This window comes from Rhinichthys klamathensis, unplaced genomic scaffold (genome assembly GCF_029890125.1).
Source record: "Rhinichthys klamathensis goyatoka isolate OS25496 unplaced genomic scaffold, OSU_Roscu_1.1 h1tg000139l_1, whole genome shotgun sequence".
NCBI lineage: Eukaryota > Metazoa > Chordata > Actinopteri > Cypriniformes > Leuciscidae > Rhinichthys > Rhinichthys klamathensis.
In genome coordinates, this window is record NW_026606674.1 from 449,924 (window position 1) to 477,541 (window position 27,618).

The 27,618-nt window shown below is 38.2% G+C and overlaps 1 protein-coding gene across 3 annotated transcripts; it reads left to right on the top strand.

Moving 5' to 3' along the window:
- Positions 1-1,255: 1,255 nt before the first annotated feature.
- On the top strand, positions 1,256-27,618 carry hmga2 (high mobility group AT-hook 2). 3 transcript variants are annotated; one of them, XM_056257487.1, is made up of 5 exons: positions 1,257-1,864; positions 4,842-4,928; positions 9,471-9,521; positions 24,211-24,243; positions 26,665-27,615. In XM_056257487.1, the coding sequence occupies exons 1-5, from the start codon at positions 1,742-1,744 to the stop codon at positions 26,713-26,715; spliced, it is 345 nt and encodes a 114-aa protein (XP_056113462.1). In that variant the 5' UTR covers positions 1,257-1,741; the 3' UTR covers positions 26,716-27,615. The 3 variants fall into 3 exon arrangements, with proteins under 3 accessions (XP_056113463.1, XP_056113462.1, XP_056113464.1); XM_056257489.1 differs by having other exon boundaries at positions 1,260-1,864; positions 24,211-24,247; positions 26,672-27,611; XM_056257488.1 differs by lacking the exon at positions 24,211-24,243 and having other exon boundaries at positions 1,256-1,864; positions 26,665-27,618.

Genomic DNA, 27,618 nt, shown 5'->3' on the forward strand with positions numbered 1-27,618 from the left:
CATAGCTATGCACGTGAGGCGTGACGTGAACGCCAAATTACAGGCTACATGCTATTAACAATACATTTTTTTTAATGACATAAAGGATATTTATAAACAAAAAGTTTTACTTGAATGGTTTTCAGAACTTTCGGAAAGAAAACTCCCGATGACTCTTATAAGGCGGTTCTTTTTTGTGAATTAAAATCATACAGCCATCATATGAACCGTTTTTGTTTTGTTTTTGTAATGAACAAGAACATGTTACAGCGCGAACGGCCAGTGCTGTCCGATTCCCAAGCAAAAAACTTTAGCTTTAATGAATACTACTATTTTTTGCCAAAGAAAGATATGGGGAAAATAGTAAGAGTATGCAGAATGCAGTTCCGAATTCAGCATCTTATGTGGCCTTTCTGCCATTACATTCTCACTTGAACCGCAACTCATGTTATTTTTGTTATGCCATAACCTAGAACTATGTTTTTTTTTTTTTGTTCTCTTGTATTTGATTTTTGTTGCAATTATATATAGGCCTAGGCTACTATAGCATAGCCTACGCTTGTGCGTAATGTAGGCCTATACAAATAAATTAATAGATAAAATACCACATTTTGTTAATATTCCTTTAGCAATTTGTATCGCAATTATGCAACCTCTAAAAAGCGGAACTAAGATTTTGAAATCTGATTGTGTCAGTGCAGCAGTTAATGCTACTAAACTTTTTCTTTAAACTTTTTTTCCACTATAAACTTTTCTACTTTATACAACACTTTTTTTAAAATAGCTTATTTATTCCCGAAAAAAAAATAGCCTACTGAAAGAACCGCTAACAGTTAAGAAAACAGATTTTTTAAGAGAATCGGAGCACATCCCAAACGAAGTTTACGTCAGCTAGCTATGGATTACATTTCTTTAAACAAACAAACAAACAAATAAACGGTGTTGAACTATGCTGTGTCTTTAAACTTTCTGGAGTGTAGCAGTAACATGAATGGTGCTGGACACGTGAGTTTGTCTCAATGTGGTCTCTCCTCTTCCTATTTCTCATGTTTTCTCTGGCTGTTGTCCAATTCTTTTCTCTCTCTTTCTCTCTCTCTTTTTTGCGCCTTTCGTTCCCCCTCCCTCCTCGTGTTATCCACCCACGGGAAAAGTGATTTTCGCCCCACTCTCTCTCTCTCTCTCTCTCTCTCTCTCTCTCTCTCTCTCTCTCTCTCTCTCTCTCTCTCTCTCTCTCTCTCTCTCTGTTTTTTAAATGTATACCTCATCCTCATCCACAGTCTCTGTACTGCACTTATTTCCGTGTGGGCAGCCGGGATGCATTTAAAATGCCCCCATTTTTATTTAAACCAATCCGCGTAGAAAGTCTTTCCCCGCAAATTCTTGAATCCGCAGTAGCGTGGATTTGACAGTGCACTGTCACAATTTCCCTCTGCGAATGTCTCGCTCAAATTGCAATCGATCACTGGGCTTATTTTATTACTAAAGCCACCCCCACTTAATTCTACAGAGGAGATTTTTTTTCCCTCTGTGTGTGTGTTTGTGTGTGTGAGCCAAATTCTCAACCAAGAGGCAGCACGTGCTTCTCACAATACCGCACTTTTAATTTACATTTTGCATACCCTTCATGAGCGCACCGGTTTTAATCGCATTGTTTTTGATAAGCGCGCACTGCTGAGCGCGAGACACTGACGTGACCGGCGGAGAGCTCGTGCTGCAGGAACAGAAGGTGCGCGAGACTCTGTTTGGAACTCACACACACACGATGAGCGCGCGCGGCGAGGAAGCTGCCGGCGAAGCTTCAGGATCGCAGGAGCAGCCCGAGCCCGAACCCGCCCCGGCCGAGCCAAAGAAGAGGGGACCGGGTAGACCCAGGAAGCCGCAACAGGTCAGTGTGTGACTCGTATCTCTTCCACCACAAGCACTTTTAATATTCTAAATTGGGAATGGACGTGTTTAAACTTTGCTGGACTGCTCAATAAACATTCTTAGAGTGACCATATTACTCTTCGCGCGCACTTTATGGCTCATATTTACATGCTCCCCTGCTGCAAAAATAGCTTTAAAACCAGACTACGCTGGTATTTTGGTCTGGTTGCAGGTTTTAAGGGGAATTTGGAAACCTTTGGTGACCAGCTTAGCCAGGTTGGGAGACCAGCAAACCAATTTAGTTTGGTTTGGAATGCTTGTTTGTTTTCAGCACTATCATATTCTTAATATTTTTTATTAAATTTCATTTATCCAGCTATACTATATCTCAGTTTGTGTAGGCTACTCTATTGTATTGCTTAAAGCAATGCATATCTGCATACTTTTGCACATTTGTACATATGTACACTCTGTCTCGTGTTTATCTAGGTAGTTGACATATAACAAGGAACTTTTTTTAATTCAACAGTATTATTTTATTTTCACTGTTAACAATACTTTAACATTCACTTGATTTTAAATACATGCAAAATGACATTTTCTTAAAAAAAAAACCCCCCAAAACATTTATTTAAAATAGTTTTGATGAATTAAAGCATGGCACACTGATGGACCCAGCTGTCACTGCTTGAAACATGATTGTCAGCTACCCACTTTTTAGACTGTGTTTTAAGACAGAAGTATCAAGTTTGAGTGCTTGTTTTGCATTTTCAGTTTGAATTTATTTTGTGAAGAATACCTGCAGACTGAATGTATAGCTTGTATGTGTATTAGGTTTATTGTACGAGTAGCACTTGTTTGCATTTGAACAGTACACACTTCTTTCTATCAGATAGCATTCCGAATTGTTGATCACAATAGTCTTTCATACCTGATGCTACAGTCACTTTAATGCTAAATACCTTAAATGTAAATGTATAGCCTGCGCTACAGGGTCCTCTGTTGATGTGATGAGATCAAAGCTAGATTGCTTTAGAAATATTGCATCAGTCTAAGTAAAATTATTTTTTTGCTTCTGAATTATCAGCAAACCATTAGACCAAATTTTGCACAATCCATCTATCTAAATTACAAAACATAATTACTAAATTATATTGTTCAAAACATGACTATATACCAAAAACCTAGGTTGTATTGTGTATAACTGACTCTCTACACAGTACCTGTCAAAAGTTTGGAAACATTACAATTGTTTTTATGTTTTTGAAAGAAGTCTCTTATGCTCACCAAGGCTGCATTTATTTAATCAGAAAAAAACAGTAATATTATGAAATATTATTAGAATTTAAAATAATTGTTTTCTATTTTAATACATTTTAAAATATAATGTATTCCTGTGATGGCAAAGCTGAATTTACAGCATTATTACTCCAGTCTTCAGTGTCACATGATCCTTCAGGAATCATTATAATATACTGATTTGCTGCTCATGAAATATTATTATTATTATTATTATCATCATCAATGTTGAAAACAGTTTTTGCTGCTTAACATTTTTGTGGAACCATTCAATCAAGGTAAGATTAAAAAAGAGAGATGCATTGAATGGATCAAAAGTGACAGTTAAGACATTCATAATGCTACAAAATATTTATATTTAATACATGCTTCAATAAATTTAATCAATAAATTTAAAAAATGCATCTCTATTCATCAAAGAATCCTAGGAAATAGGAAAAAATTCCTAGGAAAAAAATAATAAGAAATGTTATTAAATGTAACGTTTCCAAACTTTTGAAAGGTACTATGTGTGTGTGTGTGTGTGTGTATATATATATATATATATATATATAGGCTGTTTTAAATGTACATGTTGATGTGAGCAGTGGTTGGTTACTATAACAACAAGCATGTAATTAAAATGTAGTGTCATTAAACTGAACATCAAACTGTTTAGTCATGACCACATCCATCTAAATTCTTGTTTTGAGTGTTTGTGGTTAGAGGATGTGATTCACTATCTTAAGCAATTCACCGGTGACTCTCTGCAATACCTCTAATGGCAAGTAGTCATCAGGATGAGCTGGCAAGTGGGGTTAAAAATAAAGTCAAACAGTCACCAAATATACTGATTGTTTTGGCATGTAAAGATGTTGCATGTATGAAAAAAAAGAAAAAAAAAAAAAAATGAAAAAAAAAAAAAGTTTAATTCTAAAATCTTGTGCATGTGTATAGTAACGGTGCTGTTGTTAATTCATTGTAAAAAAAAAAGTCGCTTTATAGGTAATATAGTCAATATATGCAGGCAAATATAAGTGAAACAATTTCAAAGAAGACTGTTAATCACATACATATTTACAAAGCTAAAAAGTTGTATTGTAAAAATGTCTGTTTAATAATGTTTTGTTGTCTGTCCAGGAATAAAGTTGCCTTTAGTTGTTTTCCCTGTGTGCCTAGTACTACACATAGACCCACAAAACTTTGTACGTTTTGGTCTTGACTCATAAAGCACAAGTGAATGGGAGACCACCAGTAAATGTGCGTATGCTTGAAAGGAACCCTGTCTTCTTTGAGAGGGGGGAGAGTGCATCAGGGTATACAGTGGTCTCAGAAAAGTATTAGGACATTTCAAATGTATGAATTTTTGTGGCACCTGCACTTTGCTAAGCTATTTTTACAATCACTTAAAAGCATTTTTAGTTGATGTATGAAGTCAGTTCTCACAGCAGAGTAGCCAGAGGTATAATTCATCACATTAACTATGAACCTGATCCACTAACGTCTGACAACCAGAAAGTGTCCAAATACGTTTGGTGTCATTTTGAGCAATATATTTATGATGTTATCAACTGAAACCTTAAAATTGGCTTGAATAGTGTGCTTGTGCTTTCTTCCAAATAAATGGCACTTGGTTTGCTGATAGAAAATGGAGCGGCAGTAGCCCATGGCTTTGTTTCCTGTCCTCATGGCCTAAGTTCACCTGCTCTCCTCTTCAGGAACCTACAGGAGAGCCTGTCCCCAAACGACCGAGGGGACGCCCCAAAGGAAGCAAGAACAAGGGCCCCTCCAAAGCAGCGCAGAAGGTGAGAACCAGGCAACTTTCTGCACACCTCAACAGTCACAAACAAACTCACACAAACTCCTATCTATCTATCTATCTATCTATCTATCTATCTATCTATCTATCTATCTATCTATCTATCTATCTATCTATCTATCTATCTATCTATCTATCTATCTATCTATCTATCTATCTATCTATCTATCTATCTATCTATCTATCTATCTATCTATCTATCTATCTATCTATCTATCTATCTATCTATCTGACTTTATTAACTGAAGAAAATGGGCTCGTACCATTTTTATGAATCATTTATCAGGAATGTGTCAGGAGCATTTAGAAGCATGTGAAATGTGTCAACATCCGGGGTGTGTGAATGTCGAGGGCTCCCTTCTTGATGTCTCAATCATAACGCCTCAGTGTTGCCTATGTGAACGGACCGCAGTGACCCGAACCCCTTTGCTGTGTGTTTCAGCAGAGCAGTTAACACTAAGCTCCAGTAATGTGGCAGGGGGAGTCCTGCTGACCTACACACCTACTTACTCTCTCTCTCTCTCTCTCTCTCTCTCGCCTTAGGCAAATGACCACGCATACGTGAGAGAACCACAAACATGCAGGCGTGCATGAAGCGTATACTCTGCGCAGGGAGTATAGAGCATGCACTGTTGCATATTGCCAAACGAACTCTGTTCCCATTCCTTACTAATGCCCGTGTAAACAGAAAAGCAAATCAGAAAAGCACATACGATTTAGTTAGTGCGCATCAGTTTTAGCCAAATGTGACTGTCAGCGTTTGTAATTGCTGAATTCTGTTTTATGTATTGGGAATGCCTTTAAAGAGGGATTCTTCTGGCGAGCATTTTGTAATGAAGTCATTAACATTTCAGCCTCTCTTGTGTGTGTGGTCTAGTCTGGCAAATGTTTGTGGGAAGTACCCTCAACTGTCAGTGCGTTTGGTTTTTAAAAGCATTACAATGTTATTCTCGTCTCCGAGACGTCGAGGGGAGCTGAGATGTCTACTTGCGGAATTAGTCTGCGTTAATAACTCAGTGACAGCTATGATCAATCTCTTTTCACAGTAATGTACCACTGTAAACAGTCACGGGCTCGCTTTGAAAAGCTTGGGCAATTTTCTGCTAGTGTAATACTATTTCATCTTATTTAGCTTTTTTATGATATACAGTGGACTGAATAATCTACCAAGATGAAAGGAGCCAAAATCGGCAAGGTGCCTCACTAGAGACACTTCTCAAAAGATTTGCTCTCCCAGTCAAAATCAGTCATCTTCTGTGTCTCCTAACACTTTCCTCAATTTAAAGGCTCAGACTGACTCCAAACTGATGCTGTAACAGTGGACGTAACAGCTGGTCAGATAGATAGATAGATCGATAGATAATGCCTTGAGACAATGCAACGAATAAACAACCTCCAGGTTCATGAAATGTATAGCTGTCAATAAATAATGCAATTTAATTTGCACATTAAAGATTCTGACATTGTTAGCTCTTAATTGCTCTAAAGAACCCAGAGAAGTGGTATCATATTAACATTCCAGGCTGAACAGGCCATGATATACCTAGATGGTACACAGTTTTAACTGTCAAGACATATAACCAGACCATTTCCGCCCGGCTACAATCCTTTTGCTCAATTCATTGGCCCTAATGACTAGCCGGAATATTTTCCGTTGACCAGACATTGTTGGAACTTGATACGGGGCACCAGGGGGCTAATTTTAAACTCTCCATTCGCAAAAGTGGGTTTGGCAGAAGCGAGACTGCCCCTCCCTTTCCATTAATGAGAGATGGCCTTGTCCCCGGCCTCACACGCATGCCAGGATGTCCTGGTGTCGAAGAGGACAGTGAGCGCCCGGGCTCGTGTCTGCTGTGGACACGGAACATGGCTGGACGAGATACGCAAACACAGACATGATTAATTGATTAGGGTGTCGACTTGCAGACCATTAAAACTCCTGATTAAAAATGCAGCATCCCCAACAGAGGACTGAAGGTAGGGAGACACTGATTGGTCCGAGAAAGACGCAGACAAGGAGAGGAGAGGTTAAAGGGTTTGTGTCTTTGAGAATTTGCAAGTCTTTGCAATTCATTATAGGCACAGCAATATCATTTTTACATCAATTTCCACTCCTTTTCAATCCCATAAACATCTATGGAAGTGTGTAGGACACAAAATTGGTTGCCGGACTGAGGCTAACCGCCGACCCGTAGCTGCCTCTGTGTCCTTTCTTAGTGACTGGCTGTGGCGTGAACTACGACTCTCAGGTTTATGTTTCTCCAGTCCATCATGCCTTTGCAGAACGGTGAAGTGTCCTTTGGGTATTCAAAACAAACTCTGCTTGTTGGAGAAGTAGTAATGTGAGCCTTGACAATACCTGCATACTTCGTCAGGGCAAACAGACTGACCCAAACAGGACTAAACACATCACACACAACACAACACACAGAGATGCATTGTAGAAGCCTTTGTTTAAGTATTCCATGTATGAGAGTATGGGTTTTAAAGGCATAGTTCGCCAAAAAAGAAAATTCTGTCATCATTTGCTCACCCTCATGTCTTTCCAAACCCATATGACAGACTTTCTTTTTTTTTTACTATCAGAAAAAAATGTACCCTTAGGAGTGCAACAGCTTGTCACTGCAGTACCCTTAAAGGGACAACTTTGTACTTTATCTACTCCTAAAAGATGCATATTAGTAGCTTATAGTAGTTATATGTACGCCTAAGGTACTACCATGAACGTTATTGGGGTAAATAAGGAAGGAAGTTGTCCCTTTAAGGGTAGTGCCCAAGTGACAATCTCTTGTAGCCTTAAAGCACTTTTTTTACACACAAGATTAATTTTGAAGAATATAATGAGAGAAAGCGGGTCTGTGAATCTTATGTCCAGAATTTCCAAAAATAGTAGCCAATATGACTCGATTGCGATATTTCAAGTCTTCTGAAGCCATATAGCCATAAACCATGTAGCGTTGTGTGAGGAATAACCAAAATGTAAGGAATTTCCTGAAAGTAATTTTTTGAGAGTAGTGTTGTCCAATTCATGAAATAAATCATTCTATTGATTTATTTCTAATCATAACATTTCTCGTGCTCCGCTCTGTGCTCGCACTAATGTAAAACTCCTTTGTAATGTAAAAGCAATTTCCAACTTTGTAATAAGTTATACAAGATTCAACTCATTTTTTTAATTCAGTTTAATGTAATTTAAGTTGAAATTACTTTAAGACCCAAGTTGATTGTACTTATCAAGTATAATCTTTTTTTTACAGTGAGTACTTCAACTTAAAATCACTTATTTCAGTTAGTTGCAAGGCGACCTTTCTAATCTAATCTATTTTCATTTCATTTTATTTCAGCTCTATTTTAATTATCGAAAACAATTTTAATAGTTTTACTTAACAAAAACAACACTAACTAAATGAAAAACTGAATTACAATACTGAATACAAACTGACTATCAGCTTATTTTATTAATTACTAAATACATTTTATTTAATGTCAGCTACACATTTATGGATTCACGTTCTTGACTTTGACATAAACCAGTTAAATATACTCTCATGATTCATGACACCTTGGTAACTCTCTCAGATTAGTGTGATGCTTAAGCATGATGGTGTTGTTGTTAATAGGTTAGAGATAGAGATGCATACTCTACCAGCATTGATTTGTATCTCACTCGTTTGGATGTACTCTGCTGACAAACATGATACCTTTGACACCTACCTTTCCTGGTTCATTCGCAGAATTCATAATGTTTGATGATTTGAGTAAGGTTTCTCGCAGGGCTCTGCATGACAAAAGCCCACGGCCAGAAGAAAACTTTATATCCTATAAATAATGAAGACGTGTCTTGTCTTGTTAATTGCGTTCGACCATGGCAGGAAGGCACCATCATTCAAACCCTCGGGGGAAAGACTCTCCTGCTTCCACCTGTCAAATTATTTCACTTACAATTTCAGAGGGCGATGGAATTGTTGCTTAAACAACACAAAATGTCTGTGGGAAATCCTCTGCTGGTCTTCTTAAGTCAGACAACCGTCAAATGGGAAAACTTAAATGCTATTAATGGAAGAATTTACTGTCAAACAACTTTTGCAAGACTTTTTTGATATCTAAAGACATTTTCCTGTGAGGTGTTTTATTTTTACAGAGTTTCAATGGACCCCTGTTATTAAGTTGGAGCCGCTGTGATTGAAACCCCATAACTGTCTTTCATGGCCCTTATCTGGGTGGGTTTGCTGATAATGGTGCTCTTATTTACACTTGAATGGCATAAAATTCCTCTAGTGAAATATTACGCTGCACAGACCAGCAACTTGGGCAATGGAGACAGATCATTGTTGGAGGCCCGGATATACCTTACAAACTCTTTATGTATTAAAAGCATTAGAGAAAATGGAACCCTAGCATTTCACCTTCTCCTTTTGTGGCCATATATGAAAATGACTCTGCTTGTGACAAATTGTGTGCCTGAAAAATTTGTTTAAAGCACTTGATGTAATACCGGCCACTAATTCATGGTTGTTGGCATTTGCAGAAAGCTGAGACCACAGGGGAGAAAAGACCTAGAGGAAGACCCAGAAAATGGGTGAGTTTGTTTACATTAGTTGTATATAACTAGACACATCCATTGCAGTATGATCCCATATACCTTTCAAAACTATCGATGCAAATTTATTAGCATTGCTTTTCAGTGTATCACAAAAAGGACAATTATATTTTGAATCATGTTTCTTTTTCCATTATATTTTATGAAGATTCTTTTATACGAGACATAATGCAAAAATTAAATGCTTTAATTTACATTGATCAAACAACTGATCATTTATGGAGCACCTTTTTAAGTTGTTTTTTTTTTATGTTGCCTATATGTGCAGTCTTGGATTTATTAATGATACCTACATACAAACATGAATGTAACATCACGCAAATATTTTAATTTATCAACACTGTTAGAAAAGCATGACTATATTCAAAAAAAAATTTAACCTAAAAACATACTCTTTGACACACACAGTTATGTACATGTTACTTAAGCACTTATTCAGTTGATCACCAATGTGCAACAGACAATTTAATTTTTAATTCAATTGTTTTAATTCAGGTTTGACCCAATAATTCCTCTAAAAACCTGAATTTTGCGGCGTTTATCAGCCTGCAAATGACACGTTTGATTGATAGCCCGAGAAGCAAAGCGGCAGGCAGTTAAAAGTGCCACCAGGATAACTGCAGGGAGATATGGAGAGAATGAACCCTTTGTGGCATGCCGACTCTGTGTCCTTATGGATTTTTCTCAGGCAGACAGGAAAAGCAAAGCGTTCCGAGGCCCCTAGACTTACATTTAAAAGTGTGTCACATGTGATTTCTCTATACGATTTTAGGAAAGTGACGGGCTGAAATCATTGGTTAAATACAGAAATGAGTACATTTGTATTGGAGGAAAACATGCTCCATCTGACTCTATCATCCAGGAATGCGATTTGAGTCACATGTGAGCCGAGCTGTTCCAAAAACACCCTTTACCTCCAGGTCTCGGCTGAGCCCCTATAGCTAACATGCTAAAGTTAAGCTTTTACTCCCCACATTGGACTGTTTTAGGACAGAAACTTAAACTTAATGAGACACACAAAGGGTTAGATAGGTCAGAGAATGAGGGCAGTCTTAAAGGAGCATCTTTAGAATGCAAGAGCCTTGCTCATGGACACAACACTTTTTTGGGGACTTTATTCTAAATTTATTTATATGTGGACAGTGAAATAGGGGACAGAAAGGATTTGTAGGTCAATTATAGTTGTCCATTTTAAAAATATGTTTTGCACATCCAATTACCCTAATTTCACTGGTGTTATTTAAATTGCTGCAAAACCAGTAGATTGCATCAAACCTTAAAAGGCATTTTACTACATACCAGGGTAAAACATGATCTAGAAGTGTCAGTTTAAATGGGTTTGTGAGATTGAGGTTCTGAACGGCTGAACTCTTAGGACTGAACTGATAAAGTTTACATTTATTGCCCTGTTTCCTTTGTACCGATGCCCAAAGGTGCGTTCGGCTGCTCTTTCATGATGGCAGCGTGATGCAGTTACACACTCCCACACACACACACACACACGCTTGATCCACCCACTCACTGATGTCAGTTAGCCTTAGACAAATAAACAATGGAGCAATATACTTTGTAGATGTTAAGTAGACTTGGTTTTTCTCATAAAGCAACTGGAATAGCAAAGAAAAGAGTATGTTTTTCCCTTTATTATAAACATTCAACACAATGAAATTGATAGTACTTGTAAAGTGATTGTTTAAAATTATAATAATCACATTACTACCTTTTTTGTCTTGGCTGCAGAGGACGTTAATCAATTATCCACCAAAAATTTGCATCCTTCAATATGAAGTTTAAAAGTCCATGTTGGTCCTTTTTCAGAGTACATCTTTAAAGACATATAACCAGAATAATAATTGTTTGCTATCTTCCTGATTAAAGCACAAGTTATTATGGGTCAAAATATTATGGGTGAAAGGTTAACTAGACTTAAGCAAGGACTGCGTGTGAGAACAAGAGAACTTTTTTTTGTATTTTATATATTCATTAAATGCTAAGATTTCTTATTATTTTTTCATGTATTTTTTTAAAATGCAAGTTTACAAAAAAAATTTTTTTTTTTTTTTTTTACAATTTTCTTTTTTCCCCCAGAAAATTTAGGTCACACTTTAGATTGGGGTCCGAATCTTACTATTAACTCACTTAATTACTACTTTTGCCTCAATAAACTCCTAGCTACTGCTTATTAATCTTAGTTAGTTTAGTAGTAATAGTAGTAGGTATTGGGTAGAATTAAGGGATGTAGAATATGGCCATGCAGAATAAAGCATTAATATGTGCTTTATAAGTACTAATAAACAGCCAATATCCTAATATGCATGATGTCAATAAGCAACTAGTTAATAGTGAGAATTGGACCCTAAACCTAAGTGTTACAGAAAGTGAACATAGTTTCTGCAATTAACATACTTTTTACAGTCGAAAGCTTTTTTTCTGTTGCACATAGACACATGTTGCAGTTGATTTGAGTGTTACAAGCTGGTGTGAATCTGGAGGCATATTCATCAGGCTGTAGTCATTCTGCAAACATCCTGAATGTGGAGTGGGCATAGTGGTATGACATCCTGTGAATGTGTCCGAGATGAACTTACGGCCAAGTGTATGAATGATAATAAGTCAGAGATGGAAAGCAGAGAGAGAGAGATAGCGCTCCGATCGGAACGTTTGGGTGTCTGAAAAAAAAGAACGAGCCTTGCATCTCCAGATGTGTGCCAAGGCTTTATTGAGTTCAGCCAATGCAGTCTGAGGCAGAAAACCAACATTTTTTTGTCTTCCTGTCTGCTTTTTTATGAATGGGCAATGGGAAACGTGTGCGTCTGCAGCCCTCCGTCCTCTTGTATGGGTCATTGTGTGTGGGTTATGATCTGTTTAGCATGTCACAGATGAATTAACATGGCCAAGAGTCTGCGTGGCGGTCTCCACATATACAGGGTGGACTTGACAAGAGTTTTGCCATTCCTCTTCTAGATAAACAAGTCAGATTTCTTCATTCAGCTACTGCTCGCCCTCCTGGAACTAATTATAGCATATCCTTTTTGGCTACAAGGGGCCGCAGGAATGTTTTCCTTTGGTCCCCTCCCCCAACTAAGTATCTCCACTCCCCTAAATGGTTAATAGTGGAAGGTGGCTTTGGCTATGAGAAGAGAGAAAAAAATGGTTTAATCATGTTCATTCCACCGGAGACATTTAAGACACTTACCAAGAGCTCACCAAGACCGGGTCATCCGTCTAGGGCATTCGTCAGCTTCAAAATGACCTCTGTTGAGATGGATGCATTGAGCATCATTATATCAGACAGGAAATTCAGCAGTCAGAGAGGATGTAGAATGGTTTGGGATTCTTAAAATAACATTTCGCAGGTGGCACAGCTGCTACTTGAGGATGCTGGTTTGCTGCAAGAAAAACTGTCCTCCCCCAGTGATAAGAATAAAAGTTGTTCTAAGACCTTGAGTTGTTTATCTTGATAACAGGAATATTTATACAAAATGAATTCGTTGTTCTCAGCAGCCTGCCATGTTCAGCTCATCAGTTGCTAAACTGCATCTACTACACGAATATTAAAATTGCAATAAAATGTAATTGTAATCAAAAATGTCATTTTAAATGTATGGGTTATAGTGAAGGCTGTATATTACAGCTAAATCATATTATTGATTTTTCAGCGTTTTATTTTATGTATTTATTCTGAAATAAAAGTTGAATGCCTTTTTTAAACAAACATAACATAATAAACATAATTTAATGCACGGTAATAGTATATATTTTTTTATAAAGCTACAATAATGATGCAGTGTTCAGGAAACTAAATAAAACGTTATTCACGTGTTGTGAATAAATCTTGAATTGTCCATATATATCACTCAGACAACTTAAATAGTTCCATTCACTGCGTGTAGAATTGCATTATAACATTTCACTACTCGTTTCTGCTTTTGTCCTTTAGTTATTTATTAATCAGGCCAACAGGAAGTCCTGCTATAGGGAGCATTCTGCAGATCCCCTGCACCAGGCGTAATGTTATCTGCTAGATTTGCTTCAGCAGCCAAAAGACTGATTTATTGCCCCCCTCTTCCTTTTCCGGGTGCTCCTCCTGCACAGGTGCGGAGATGGACCGGGTCCGCTGTGCCAAGCGGACAAGCCGCACTGTGTTGGGGAGGTGGGGGCATGTTGGAACGGACTATCTCTGTCCTCAAACAGCTAACATTATTCAGTTGTGCACTGCAGTTCCCTTTCATACTGCCAACTGGCCCGTGTCCAGCGGGTTTACTCGTTCGGTTCCTCTGCAAGCGAGACCATAGCGAAGAAGGGAGAAGTTCTTGCCTCTTTTTACGCTCTCTCTAGGCCGGCACGGTCCTCCATGTGTGAGTTCTCACTTAGCCAACAGCCCTGCCTGTTCGTTACCACAGCAATAAGTGGGAATGCCGGCAAAGACAATAGATTTACTTCCCATGGCGTCTTCAAACCGTGAGGGATGTCACATGCATTCAAAAGATCTGGCCGAGAGGTTGACGCTATATGACCACCTCATCTTACGCCAAGAATTCCTTTGATATGAGGTTGCCGACAGCGCCTTGATTCATACTCGCTCTTCCCTTCCCAGGTGGTTCTTTCCACCAATGTTTGTTGGATCACAACGGCCTCACAAACATCTGAGCAGGTCGCTCTGCAGCTTGTAGCTACTGCCAAATTAAAGGGAGGGAAAAAAACGAATTGGGACGTCATAAACCTAACGCTCAGACTTTGACTCCCACCTCTAGGAAGAGACGAGGAAATGAGTGAATGAATAAGGCACAAATGAGCGGAGGACAGGAGACGGTGGAGAGGAAGTTCTCTCTCATCTCACACAAGGATCTGCTGCTTTTGGCTGAAGGACAGACAGTGTTGTCAGGTGGTGAGGAGTGGAATCAGAGCCGAGGGAAATGGGAGGGAGAGATCTGGCAAGGATGAGGGGAGGCGCTCGGTGTTTCGAGGGGGAACAAGGGCTGCGATTGGGAGTCATCCAACAGTCTCAATCTGGTGGGGAGGCTCGGAAAACCCTCAGTCGCTGCCAAAGTGTGAAAAGATATTTTCTCTCTTTTTCCCCCCCTTCTTCCCTTTCTTAATGTGTCCATATGTGAGGTGGGAGGAGGGTATTGTGATGGGAAATTTGGTGTCAAACATCAAAACCTTTTTATAGCCTTTGTGAGCCTCCCGGGCAAAATATTGTACTTGGCCCCCCGGGCGTTTCTACAGGAGACTCGACAGTCAGCTGAGGTACTGTCCTGCTGTGAGTCAGTGGCTTGGCTTGGTCTTTCAGCCTGTTTTTATTCCTTGCATTTCCTATTCCACACTAGATGGGACTGAAATAGTAAGATTCTGTCGGCTTTGTTTAAACTTGTAAACAAATCCAAATGTTTGAGGAACGCCACTTTGAAAGTCCATGTTGAGTCATACAGGTGTCTATGTGGGCTACTATGTTTATGTCAACATGGAATTAAAACTGACCCTATTTACTTTTTTAATACATGTTCTTGATGCATGATTCATCAAGGCACATTATTCAAAAAACATCAGAATTGTATTACTTGGTCTGACTTCTCTTTCCGTTTGATTCACCCAGAGTAATGTTAATGTAATGTGTTAAGCAAAGGCCAAATATCTATTTAGACTGTACTGTCATTGTTGATGTAATGATTGAATGACAGTCCATGCAATAACTGCTATGATATTAAGAATCAAACAAATGTGGGCTGGTTTTATACTCTTAGAAAACGTTTTGTACATTTAAGTACCTTTTAGGAAAACAACAGGGACCTCTTTGTTCCCCGAATTACCCGAAAGGGTTCATAATAGTACCTTAAGGGTACATATTAATACTCTCTAAGGTACTAATGTGCACCTTTTATGGGTGGATTAAGGTACAAAATTGTCCCTTTAACGGTACTGCCGCTGTTGTACTCCTAAAGGTAAAATCTTCTGACATTGAGAGACAATTTGTATCGCCTTCACAGTCGATAGTCGATAACAAGCTCTCATTCATTTTGATATGTAATTTCCACTATTCATGATCCAATCAATTCCAGTTTTGCCATACATTATTAACTCGTTGGGTGCTTTGTTTCACTCAGAAATATGTGACATTACAGAACTAAACAGGGTTGTGAATGTCCCGTCATGTTGACTTTGAAAGTTAAAACGCCTTTCTGTCAATTTAATGGTTTGCCAGCATAAATAATAAGGTCTTGTGCATTGGTTTAAACAAACTTCTTGTTTGTACAGCATGTTCGGAAAAGTTACTTTTCATAGTTTTGATTTCGTTTGGCAAGACTCTCCCAATTAGTCATAGTTGGATGGTGAGTGGATTTTTGTAATGAGCTGCAAACATTTTATTAGCAATTATTGAAACCCTGGGCAGGAGTTGGGGTCTTGAAGTATGCACTTGCAAAAGCTTAGTTTACATTGTGGCTTGGAGCCGCTCCTGTCCCTCACTTGGACGGCTGTGCGAGTTAGATACAGCGTGAGAGAGAGAGAGAGTGGACATCTCTACTTCATTCCCTGCATTCCCCGAAGCCTTTCCCCTCCTCACGTGTCTTTTTCTATCTCGCTCTTCCTCACTATCTGGGGCCCTAGAAGCTGAATTCTTGCCAATAGAGGCGTCTGTTCAGTTTACGGCTCTACTCACACAGCAGTAGTTTGCTGGGACCACCTCAACGGATTTCCACCAGTGACCCCTGTGACCTCTTCCCCTCATCTCTCGCTGCCCCTCCCTCCCCCTCCCTTTCCTGTTCCAGCTTCTGGAAGCGCTTTAATCATTTTGCTCTGAGCTAGCGACCATAACAGCTGCCTCGATAGGTGCTCCGGAGATGAGAATGTGAGAGGCAAAAGATTGAAATGGGAGAGAGATACAGTAGAAATGTGCAAGAGAAAGCACTGGGGAAAAACACAATTAATAACATGGTATACCTCATATGGGTTTCCCCATATTAGAGAGATTAAATATTCTAGTGTTTTCTGTTTTATAATTTGTAGATTAATATGTTGTAGCTTGTGGGGGAAAATTGTATTGTGAAATAACATTAAGCTAAAAAATAGTCACATTGGGAAATATAAAGTCTCACTTATGAGAAACAGTGTCGCAATTTGTGAGAAATAAAGTCTCAATTACCTGGAAACTGGCTTCTGTAACATCATGATACTGTATCTATTTTCTCCTGCCGATAATCGGTATTTTTATGGAAGCCTGTTTCTGCCACATAAGAAAAACTTGTAAATAATAATTATGACATAAGTCCTTGTTATGAGATAAGTTGAAATATATATATTTTTTTAATCTTATTGTGACTTGTCATTTTGTCGACTTTTCAACTTATAAATTACTTTTTATATTATAATTTTGACTCATGTCATAATTGTAACTGTCTACCTCATACTTTTTACTTTTTATCATAAATATGATTTGGTTTGTTGGAATTAATTTAGACTCTTTCTTATCTGGCTGAAATTGGTTTCTATAGATACATTTAATGTGGAGCCATTATTCAGAACAAGTTTGTGAAACATACTGTAAAACAAACACTTTTTTTTCTAATTGACCAAAACCCATGCAGGTTGTCTGAAAATGTGCCATTGGTTGAGGTTTCTAAAGAATTACCTTCACGGTTTCTGATTGGCTAATATAAGCTACAGTGTGTGAATGGTATTCCAATAAAAGCTTTACTTACAAACAGAGATAAAAAAACAAGTTTCAATAGAAAAAAACCCCATATTTTTTGGTTTGTTTGCTGTTATTGAGAACAACTATGACGATAACAGCACAATGCAATCATTTGTAGTCAACAGCTATCTTATAATTGGCACTTAATTAATCAATCCATAATGGCAGCATTAATGCTGGCGTGGTGCTGTAATGGGAACGAATAAAGGAAAACTGGGAGAGGGAGAGGGTGAGGAAGACAGGAAACCTTTTTGTTTGTATGAACAGGGTAAGGTATGTGACATACATTATTGATGGTGACACCTCTGCGACACAAGGCCTTTATCATGATATGGCCGTGTACTAGGGACGGGGTTCACACAGAGGGTTGCGCACATACATTCTTTCACTGACGTCCAGGCATTTGCAGGACATTTCCATGAAAACATGTTACAGTCACTTTGATTCATAAACCCTACCTCTGTCACTCTTTAGAATACAAACAGAAAGTATTTTGAACAATGTCTGGGCCGTTATATACGTAATGTGTGTGTGTTTATTATTTTGAAATTATGAAGTATTGACTAATAAAAAAATATGATTTATAATATTATTATTAATGAAATATTATTAATATTTAAATCACATTTAATATCATATTTGATGTTATTTATTTATTATCAATGTATCATTATCATTGTTACAATTTATTCAGTTCACAGACAAACTACAAACATGTATACATTGTGTTTAATGCATGTAAATAACAAGTTTGTTGACCAATTTTGATTTATTTACTTATTTTTTACTATTGATTGAGTTGAAATATTTAGTAGAATAGAAACAGACTTTGGCAAAGAGATTGAGATCTATAAACCCATATTTTAAGTATTTAAAACTTTGGATTGGACCAACTGAGGTATTGACTCAGTTCCCAATAAAGAGCACAGAGCCTCAAGAACAGGGAAAAAAAAACCCCCTCAAACCTGGAAAGTTTTGTGAAACTGAATTAAAAAACCTGAATTTCTGTGCTGACCCCCGCCACCCCTCTCCCTTCTCTTCCTCTCTCCTTTGAGAAACTCTGGGAACTGATTTCACTTCAAACAGCAGAGGCTCCCAAACGGACCAGATCCAATTTGTCTGCGCTTTTCTTTCCCTCCAAAACACCCCCCCTCCAAAAAAAAAAAAACCTTCCTAACAAAAGGCTGCTTGTCCTGCCAGGAATTTTCCACATTCCTTGCTCTGGCAGACATTTTTCTCTTCTACAAAGGGCCCTTCGGCAAATTCCCCCTAATCGCAGGGTTTAGCCTGGCTCTGATAGGTGGCATTCACAGCACTGTTTGGTTGGGGAGGGTGCTTGATTTGGAGTCCGAGAAGGGATGTGTGAGAGGCGGGGTGCTTTCGGACCCAGAATCCCTTCAGATTCGGCCGAACCGGTTAAGGCATTCCAATCCAAGGGAGATCACAAAGCCAGTGCTGTGGCCCTGTACCCTGGAGATGTCTGGCTTGTTTTCCCCACTTCCACCTCCAGTTTAACAGAACATGTGGCCTTTATTCATAGGAGCGGAGGGGGTGCAGTTACTGGGTGGCTCGTCTGTGGGGTCCGCCTCTAGTGAGGGAGTCCTTGGATAAGTTTGCCTCATCAAATCAAGCAGAGTGTTTTTTTATGTTTCCTGTCTTTGTGGAATTCTTGTCAGCAGCCCTAAGGAGACTATGTTCAAGTAAGGGCTTTTTTTTTTTCTCCACAAACGCAAAACATATGTTAGCCATATAAGTTTAAAGCAAATGTGAGCTGCTTTCCATTTTTCTAAACTTTCCTTCTTTATTTTACCAGGCAGTAAGGTAAAATGAATATGGCTTATGGGCAGGAAAGGGTCTCATGGGCTGTACCATGTTAAAGTGCCTCTGTAACCGTACGCATTTGGACATTCATTTAGGCTCAGATGGAACCTGCAGACCTTTTCTGCTTATTTTGAGGGAAAATAGGGACTAATTTCTGCTTATTTAAACGCATGAAAATGTATTATATGAAGCTGAGAGCACTACACTAGGGATGCACCAACATTTTGGAAGCTGAAAATGCCAACACCAAGTATGGTTTTCAACCAAAATTTGCAACAGAGCAAATTATAGATACTTTGACAAAATTATGAAATCATATTTTGTATGAAAAAAATCAAGCAGTTTTCAGTTTAAACAAATTAAAATGTAGTATTATTTATATGCTATATAGGCCTGGGTATACTTCATTTTGAGTTGAGCGTGCAAGCCTTTCAAACAAAGTATACTCCTTTGGCCGTGATTTAGTTAACGATTTTAGTTAACTACTGTATATCATCTCTGGTTAGGTACAAATCTGGTTAGGTTTACAAATTTGTACAAATTAGCCAAAAAAAGGGGTGGGAAAATTCTGCTCAATTTTGATCCAATTCTGAGTTTTCTGAGGACTTCTGCAAGTGCAGATTCCCTTTAGGTCTAATCATTAGTAATTCTAAAAAGAGACAAACAAGGTTAAAATGGTGCTTATTTTACTGTACATTCTTCTGCCTGGTGTAGATGTGCTCAAAGAGCTTATACTCCTTAAAAGTCCTGTGGGATAAAGTTTGCATAAATATAGAGAGAGTTGGTGTGTAGGAAGGAGTGCAGCATCAATTTTAAATCAAATTCCTGTTTTTTTGCAGATTCATATTATTGTTTATTCAACTAATTGTTTTATTAAAGAAGCTTAAAGACAAAACTGTATAATAATGTAAGGTTTCCCAATGTAAAACTCCACCTCATACTAAGACATAAAATCAAAAAAGATTTCAGATACAGATGTCTTCCATTTTGTGTTGTTAGGACAAAGATTAAAATATCACTGGGGCAATAAATGAGAGAGAGAGAGAGAGAGAGAGAGAGAGAGAGAGAGAGAGAGAGAGAGAGAGAGAGAGAGAGAGAGAGAGAGAGAGAGAGAGAGAGAGAGAGATATAAAGATAAACATCTCCAGTGCATTTCTTGTAAGAGCAGAGAGGGATTCCCCTCAGTGTAAAGCTTTTAGTAAATGACTCTTGGCGCAGAGAATGGTTTTGGTAAGACATGCCAGGTCCTAAGAGCAGGAGTCTTCCACTAGCTTGGCTTTGCTCTGCTCCGGCACGTTCTGTTCTGGAGCTGCCGAGACGTGCAGCTGCACGCTCTCAGCTTTTTGTCCCCAGGTACCTGTGCCAGAGGCTGAATTGCAACCATTACATAATGTCTTTGTGTAACTGGCCCAAAGATCTCTTTGCATTCTTGAAGAATGAAGCATCTCCTAAACCATGTCTACCAAACATACTTTCAAGTGATCAATAATTTTTAAAGATCCTCCCTCCATTCAAAGCAGGATCAGAGACCATGGCAGCAAGAAAACATTTCTACAACAATATGAATCACCTTTTGATGCAGAATATGTACTGGAAGATTATTTGAAATCCGAGTATTTAATGACAATAATCTTAACAAGAAGAGAGTTTGCCGTGCCATTTTCTTCCTAAGCCTCAAGATTTAGATGCTAAGTTAAGGAATTGTGGGTTTTCTGGTCCATAACGGTACACCCACACATCCTTCTCTTGGAAAAGTCTCAGACCAGCTTCATCATTTCTGGAGAACACACTGACTGATTGTGCCATCAAGGTTAGCACAACTTTAAAAGAGGCCGCCAGTCCAGACAGGATTTAATTGGATGTCGAAGATGTTGCTTATCTTATTATTTTAACTCCTTAATAAAAAAAGAAATATCTCGTACTGAAAAGGGAGGAATTGTACCTGAAGTAAGATGTAGTACTACCTATTTAAAGAAACATTAAAGGTATAGTTCAGCCAAAAATGAAAACTGAATCATGAATTTTCTCGCCGTTCCAAACCTTTTTTTTTTAAACAAATAAAAAATATTATGGGGATTTTTGTGTGAACAACTCTGTTATTCACACAGGATGCCACATTCTTTTCTACCATTTTGCCATTGTTTTTTTATTCTGGAGATACTGTTCATCAGTGTTATCATTCCTGAGCGCAGTGGGTGTCTCCGTTTTCCTTGTTTCAAGGCATGCGTAACACTGTAGGCTGGAAAATAATTCACAGTAGAACTTGTTTCCAATGTGGCGGGTTGTGGCAAGCAATGAACTCCGAGACCAGTTGGCACTGCAGTGTTAAGAGCTTGGAAAATCACTATAACTTGTGTATTACTCATTAATCTGTCACTTCAGTGAGAAAAGGCTTGAGATTCCTTCAGGTTGTGTTTAGATTCTCATATAGGTGCATTTATTTAAATGTGAGATAGAAGCAATGTGGAGTGTGCAAATCAACCTGTATATTCATATAAATGGTTTTAATCAAAGCTGTGACCACCAAAGACATTGAGTGGTCAACTGGATTGGGGTTTTGCATTTGGTATGCAGTTACATCTTTGGCTTTAAAAGCTGTAGGACACTTCTGGTCACAGTCAATCACGCCAACTGCAATGTAGCCTCACATTTTTGTGATGCACGCTGAATGTGACTTACAACTTAAAATAATATTTGAGCAGTTGCTCTGTTCTCATGTTGGCATAAAAATTGAATGACCTTAACAACCTCTGCAGAGTGCAGTTTCTGTTCGCTTATAAACACAAGCCTTTACATTGGAAGTTCACCTACTGAAAAGCAAAGCTGTTAAAATGTCACTGCAAATGGTTCAGCATTCCTCCATTTTAACAGCCTTCATACTTGCACATGGGATCTAATTTGAAACGTATATGTAAAAACTCTGTTAAATTATGTTTATTCATGTGAATTAAATGATTTGTTTAGATACCAGAGACAAGGATTTGACAGATATTTTTAAAGTTCACAAATAAGAGCAATTAAGTCTTCTAAAATGAAATGGGTGACCCTCAACAAGTAAAGAATGCATAGGATTTCAGCTGATATTAAAAAAAATCATACAAATAAATCTAATACATAAATACTTATATATACAACAAATATATTAAAATTATATTTTTAATACATACAAATATTTTATTAAATTATATAATATCATTAATATTTGATATAATACCTGATTAGTTTGAAGTTTGAACCCACTAAGCAATTCATATTTTTAATGAAGGTCCTGAGGTCATTAATTACATTTTCACATCACCTTTCACAGCATTTAACTCAATACACAACAAAAGACAGTGTTCTCACAAGAAAATTAGCTTGTCACACCAGTTAGTTTCCCTTTGGTCACTGAGCATGACTTCCTACATTAAATCCAGATCCCATTAACAATAAAGTGTACAGAGCAGAGAACAGAAAAGAAACATGTCACCTTATGCATAAACAGTGAAGAATTAGTTTATTTATGAGATTTTTGGTCCACAAGGTATCTGTAATTAAGACATTTGGATATGCAGGACCTGATGGCTAAATGTATCTCTAAACGATTACCCCAAATTTACCGCTGGGACACAAATAGTGTGTGAGAGCTTTTTCCATGTCACCTTATAGCCTATATCCGATGGAGTCATACCCTCCCCTTATTTGGTCCTAACTAGATATATAAAAGAATGATTTTATGTTTATTTTTGTGGTACCTTTCTTTTATGTTACCATATTAAATCCAATTATATAAAATCCAATTAGAATTAAAGTAAATATACAATTGTAACTTGAGTAAAATGTATTCTTTTTTATACCCAGTACAGGACACACAGATTAGGTTTCGGAGAGCAGTTTTTCTGACACTGACTGTTTGTATTGATCTGTAGAGAAAAAGCCGCTCTGTGGAGGGCTCTCTGAAGATGGCTGTTGGGTCTTCAGCTTTTTAGGAACATACTTACTCTTTTAGTGCATGCCATGCACAGCACCAGAGAGTCCCACAGTCATTCAGATCTCCCCTAGGCCTCATCTCACCAGAGTTTGCAGAAGAGATTTGGAGATTTGTGAAGTCAGCTACTAATGACTTCAAAGAGAGAGCTCAGTCTTGTGAAAGACAAGTCTGTGGTTTCTCTTTTTGTGCTGAGAGGTAGAAGGGCAAGAGGGGTATGGGTTTCTGTGTGCCTGTGTGCAGGGTAACAAGTTCAGTGCCAACAAGAAAAGGGTCTTTCAATGGGGCTTGGGTTTTTGGTACAGCGGTACAAATTTGGTACTTTTGTGCATGTACAGTATCATTAGTGATGTAACACAGTGCAGTTTTGACATCCAGGGTCATCTGTTAGTCGTAAAGTGCAGATGGCATCTTGTATTTCATGTGTTTGTAAATAGATGCAATCAGGAAGGTGTTGGAATTCTCCTCCTCCTCCATATCTATTGCCGTCTGCAAAGTTTGTGTTCCGTCCATCCCATTTGGAATGTGTGCATCATTTTCCCAATTTCCCTTTATCGCCAGCTGCATTCTTCGCCTGCTTCCATCCGGTGTTGACATTTACGGTGTTACAGCCTGATAGCATTCTAGGGAGAGTTGGCACAAAACACACCAGCTGCTCCCAACAATCCCAAATGTTGTGTGTGTGTAATCGGGAGTGGTTGGCTTTGGTTCCAAACACTGGACTCTCAGGGTTTTATTTTTGCCTGGCTCTCAGAACAGCGGAGGACTCCTCAGCTGTCAAGCTCCGGTCTTAGAAGCACTTCCTGTGGGGTGGCAGCACTTAGCGTTTATGATGTAATGCGAGTAGGGCACAATCTGGGCATTGTATACTGCAATCTTGGCACTGTCGAGGCACTGCTTCGTACATCCCTGTATGTGCACTTGTGTCCTATCATTCTTAATGCTGTTTAGGGATAAGTGTTTTGACGTGATCAGATTGTATACATTTAAAAATGCATTAAAATACATTTAAAAGTATTTTTAAAGGCTTAAATTCTTTAAGAAAAATACTTTCTCTATCTTAAATAATTTATAGGAACTATGAGTGTTTATGTTCCTAATGCATTAATCAAAATCCAAATGAAATGTATTCTCATTGTGGCAGTTATTTATTGCATTCATAAAGTCATTGTTTCTCTTTTTATCTTTCAGCCACAGCAAGTGGTTCAGGAAAAGCCCGCTCAGGTATGTCAAATAAAATCTTGCACCATGTATAATTAATACAGCAGGTTGACATGCACATATAAATAATAATAATAATAATAATGATATATATATATATATATATATATATATATATATGAAAGTCCAATTGGCTAGAAGGGGATGGCAGCTTGCAAAAATATATTGAGGATGATTGTCTGAGGAAGGGTATTGGCTGTTCTCAAAAAAGTCCTCAAAAAGTTAGTAAAAGGGGGACATAATTCTGGTTTGATGAGAGACCTGCATGGTTAAGGCTAATGTAAATCCTATAGCACTATGTGTGGAATCCCAGTCTTCTTTGGTTTCATCCGCTCACAGATGGATATGCAATCTGGCAGACAGGATTAGTTTTGAAGAGTTGCCCCTTTTTTCCTCTCTTGTCAAAATTCCTTCAGCGTATTAACAATGGAGTCGACTCTAAAGTCTCTGTCTGTGCACAGCGCTGTTTTAATGTGCTCAGGAAGCAAAGAAAGACAGCAGTCTGCTGCCTATATGCTGGCTGCTGATGTGACTAAATTAATCATGCCTTAAAAATATGAAAATAAAACTAACCATATATTGACTTTTTAACGACACTTTCTGTATTGATATATGTAATTATTTGTTTAATCAGCAGACCATGTAATTAATTCAGTTACATTTTTTATTAATTGACATCTCTGTATAAAATATTCATAAACAACAATCAAACCATATTCAGTTTAAAAAAATAATGATATTTTGAAAAATTCTGATTTTCGGTGTGAAAATGCTTTAAATATTCATATATTTAACTTTCATGACAAAATGCCATCACTCGATTTAATGATGTTTGCTGTACGTTGTCTTGATTAGACTAGAAAGCCCCCAAAGAAGAAAAGACACGACCGCCAATTTCTCACTCCCCCACACAATCTTCCACACATTTACCAGGAATCTGCTCACCTCCTCTTGTTCGCTGGTGCGGACCAGTTTACAGTGTGAATGCATAACTGAGGCCTGATTTGATGCTATGTGGGAACGCACAGACCCTGATGGCTTTGCGCCATACTGGAGGGTCCTATATATACGTGCTCACACACACTGCACTGGTATCTATAGGTAGTCCGAGATGGTATCTCTGAAATGGAAGGGAAAACTCCCAGCACTTGTTTAAATAAATGCAATGAAATCCTTCCTGAGAACAATCGTTTTTTGGCCACTGTTTTTTAAGCATCTCACACCATGAGCATTGCGTTTTTAAGACGCTATTATAAGTTTAAACTGTGTCACTGTTAAAAATGTCTCATGTCAACACATACATGTGCCTTAGCCTAATTAATCAACACATTGTTCCATGCAACCTACTGACTAATCTAAGTTATGTTATTTTGCACATCTCTAATAATACTACTAATAGTATTGTTTTCGTTAATATGGTGTGTTCAGTTTCCCTAAACTTCAAAGGGAACCAACGATCCGCCATAAACCCCAAACAGGGGGTTTTAATTATCATCGCTGAACCATCTTTTCTCCTTGTTGGCGATGGTTAAACCAAGCGTGTGGTAATCCTACTTTTTCAGGAATTCCATTAAGGTTTTAGTGTTTTTCGAGTGCTGCATCTGTGCCTGTCATTGCTCTCAGAATGATAGAGCAAGCAATGCATGAGAATGCCATTTAATCATTTTAGATAATAATAAAAAAGGAATGTTCAGAACAAATCAATGCAAAGGAATTTTAGAATTCTGAAAAATGTATTACAGTTGCAGTGCTAAAATAAAGCAAACTGCCAAAAGAAATGTTCCATTCAAGCAAATAAGAGTTTGGAACTAAGCTGGTAGTTTCTGGTCTGTGTGGCACTTCAGTTGGAAGCACGATTGGTGGCTGGGGGTGTCCGAATATGATTAAAGAGGTTTTTTTTTTTTTTTTTTTTCATTCTTTCACTCGCCCATGTCACACATGGTAGCGCTTAGCTGGTCCTTCACAGCTGAAGTGTCTGCCGCACTAATGAATGGAGTTTGGCTCATATAATGCAGACAGGCTTTTGCCACGGCCTTTCCCCTGAATGGGAGCAACACAGCGGCTTGGGAAAAGAAGAGGGTTATAAATTGTGTCAGTTAGCCTTTCCAAATAAAATGAAGCCATGTGGAAAATGAAATCCATTTCATTCTGAAAAGTACCCAAAGCCAAGCGTCTCCCCAGCCCCCATTCAACGCCTTTCAATGGTGGTCATCCTGGCAGCAGCTGTGGGACGTTCACTGTCTAAGCTCATGAAAAAGAACATTTGTAACCAAAACAATTACAAAAAAGAAAATATAAATGCTAATAATGGCACTATTTCAGCCTGTCTCAGTGCTGTCAGTCAAACATTTGCACACAGCCGTGTTCTGCTTTGCAGCAGTCTTGTTGTGCTGACTGATGAGCAACCACTGTTGTGTTTTGTAGGAAGAAGAAGAGGAGGAGGAGGAGGAGGAGGTGGAGCCAGAAGAGGACTAAGCAACCACAGGATTTTACCTCTACCTCATCCAGCTGTCAGCTCTCTCCAAGGGAAAAGACTGCCTTGACCACTTATTATTGACTTCACACTTTCGTTTGATCGTTTTCATATGTTTATTTTCGTTTTTCCTCATTCGTTTATTTTGGTTTGGCTTCGTTTTGTGATAAACACACACACAACACCTCAGAGCGCAACCCGAAAAAAGCAAAAATGCAAACAAACATCTTGCAGATGACAATTGGAGCCGCCTTGCTGTTTCCACTTCCCACAAACTGTTGTAAGCACAAAGGTGCAGGGGTTAAACACACAATATGTGCTACAGCTGTTCTTTGCGCCACACACACTCTTGTTGACTGATTTTCCAGGCTACATTGGAGGTGAAACTGTCTGGTTTTGTCATTCAGCAAGTAGTGCTTCCTATATCTGGGTGGAACTTTGAATGGACACACCCATTCGCACAAGAACCCCCTTTTTACAGTACCGTACCACCAAAGACAGTTAAAATATACCATTTTCCCTTCTCTGTCCACTTCATTTTGAGGTTTTGACCAAAATGAAAGTGAGCTTTAAAAGCATTTGCCTTAAAACTGCAACCAGAACCTTTAACCTATTAGTTATTGAAATTTAACATTTTTAAGTAAGGATACCTAAAAAAATAATATTCTGTGATTATTTACTGACCCTATCGTTTAAAAAAAAAAATGTTTCTTTCGTGGAACACAAAGGGAGATTATACAAAGAATGTCCAAACTGGTCTTTTCTATAAACTAAAAACGTGAGTGGTGGCTGTCAAGAAAGTGTTTCAGTGCATAACAAATACAAAGTTCTGTCATGAAACTCTAAATGGTGCAGGCTGATTGGTCCTTAACTCAATGTGTTAGCGATCACATCGTTATCTACAT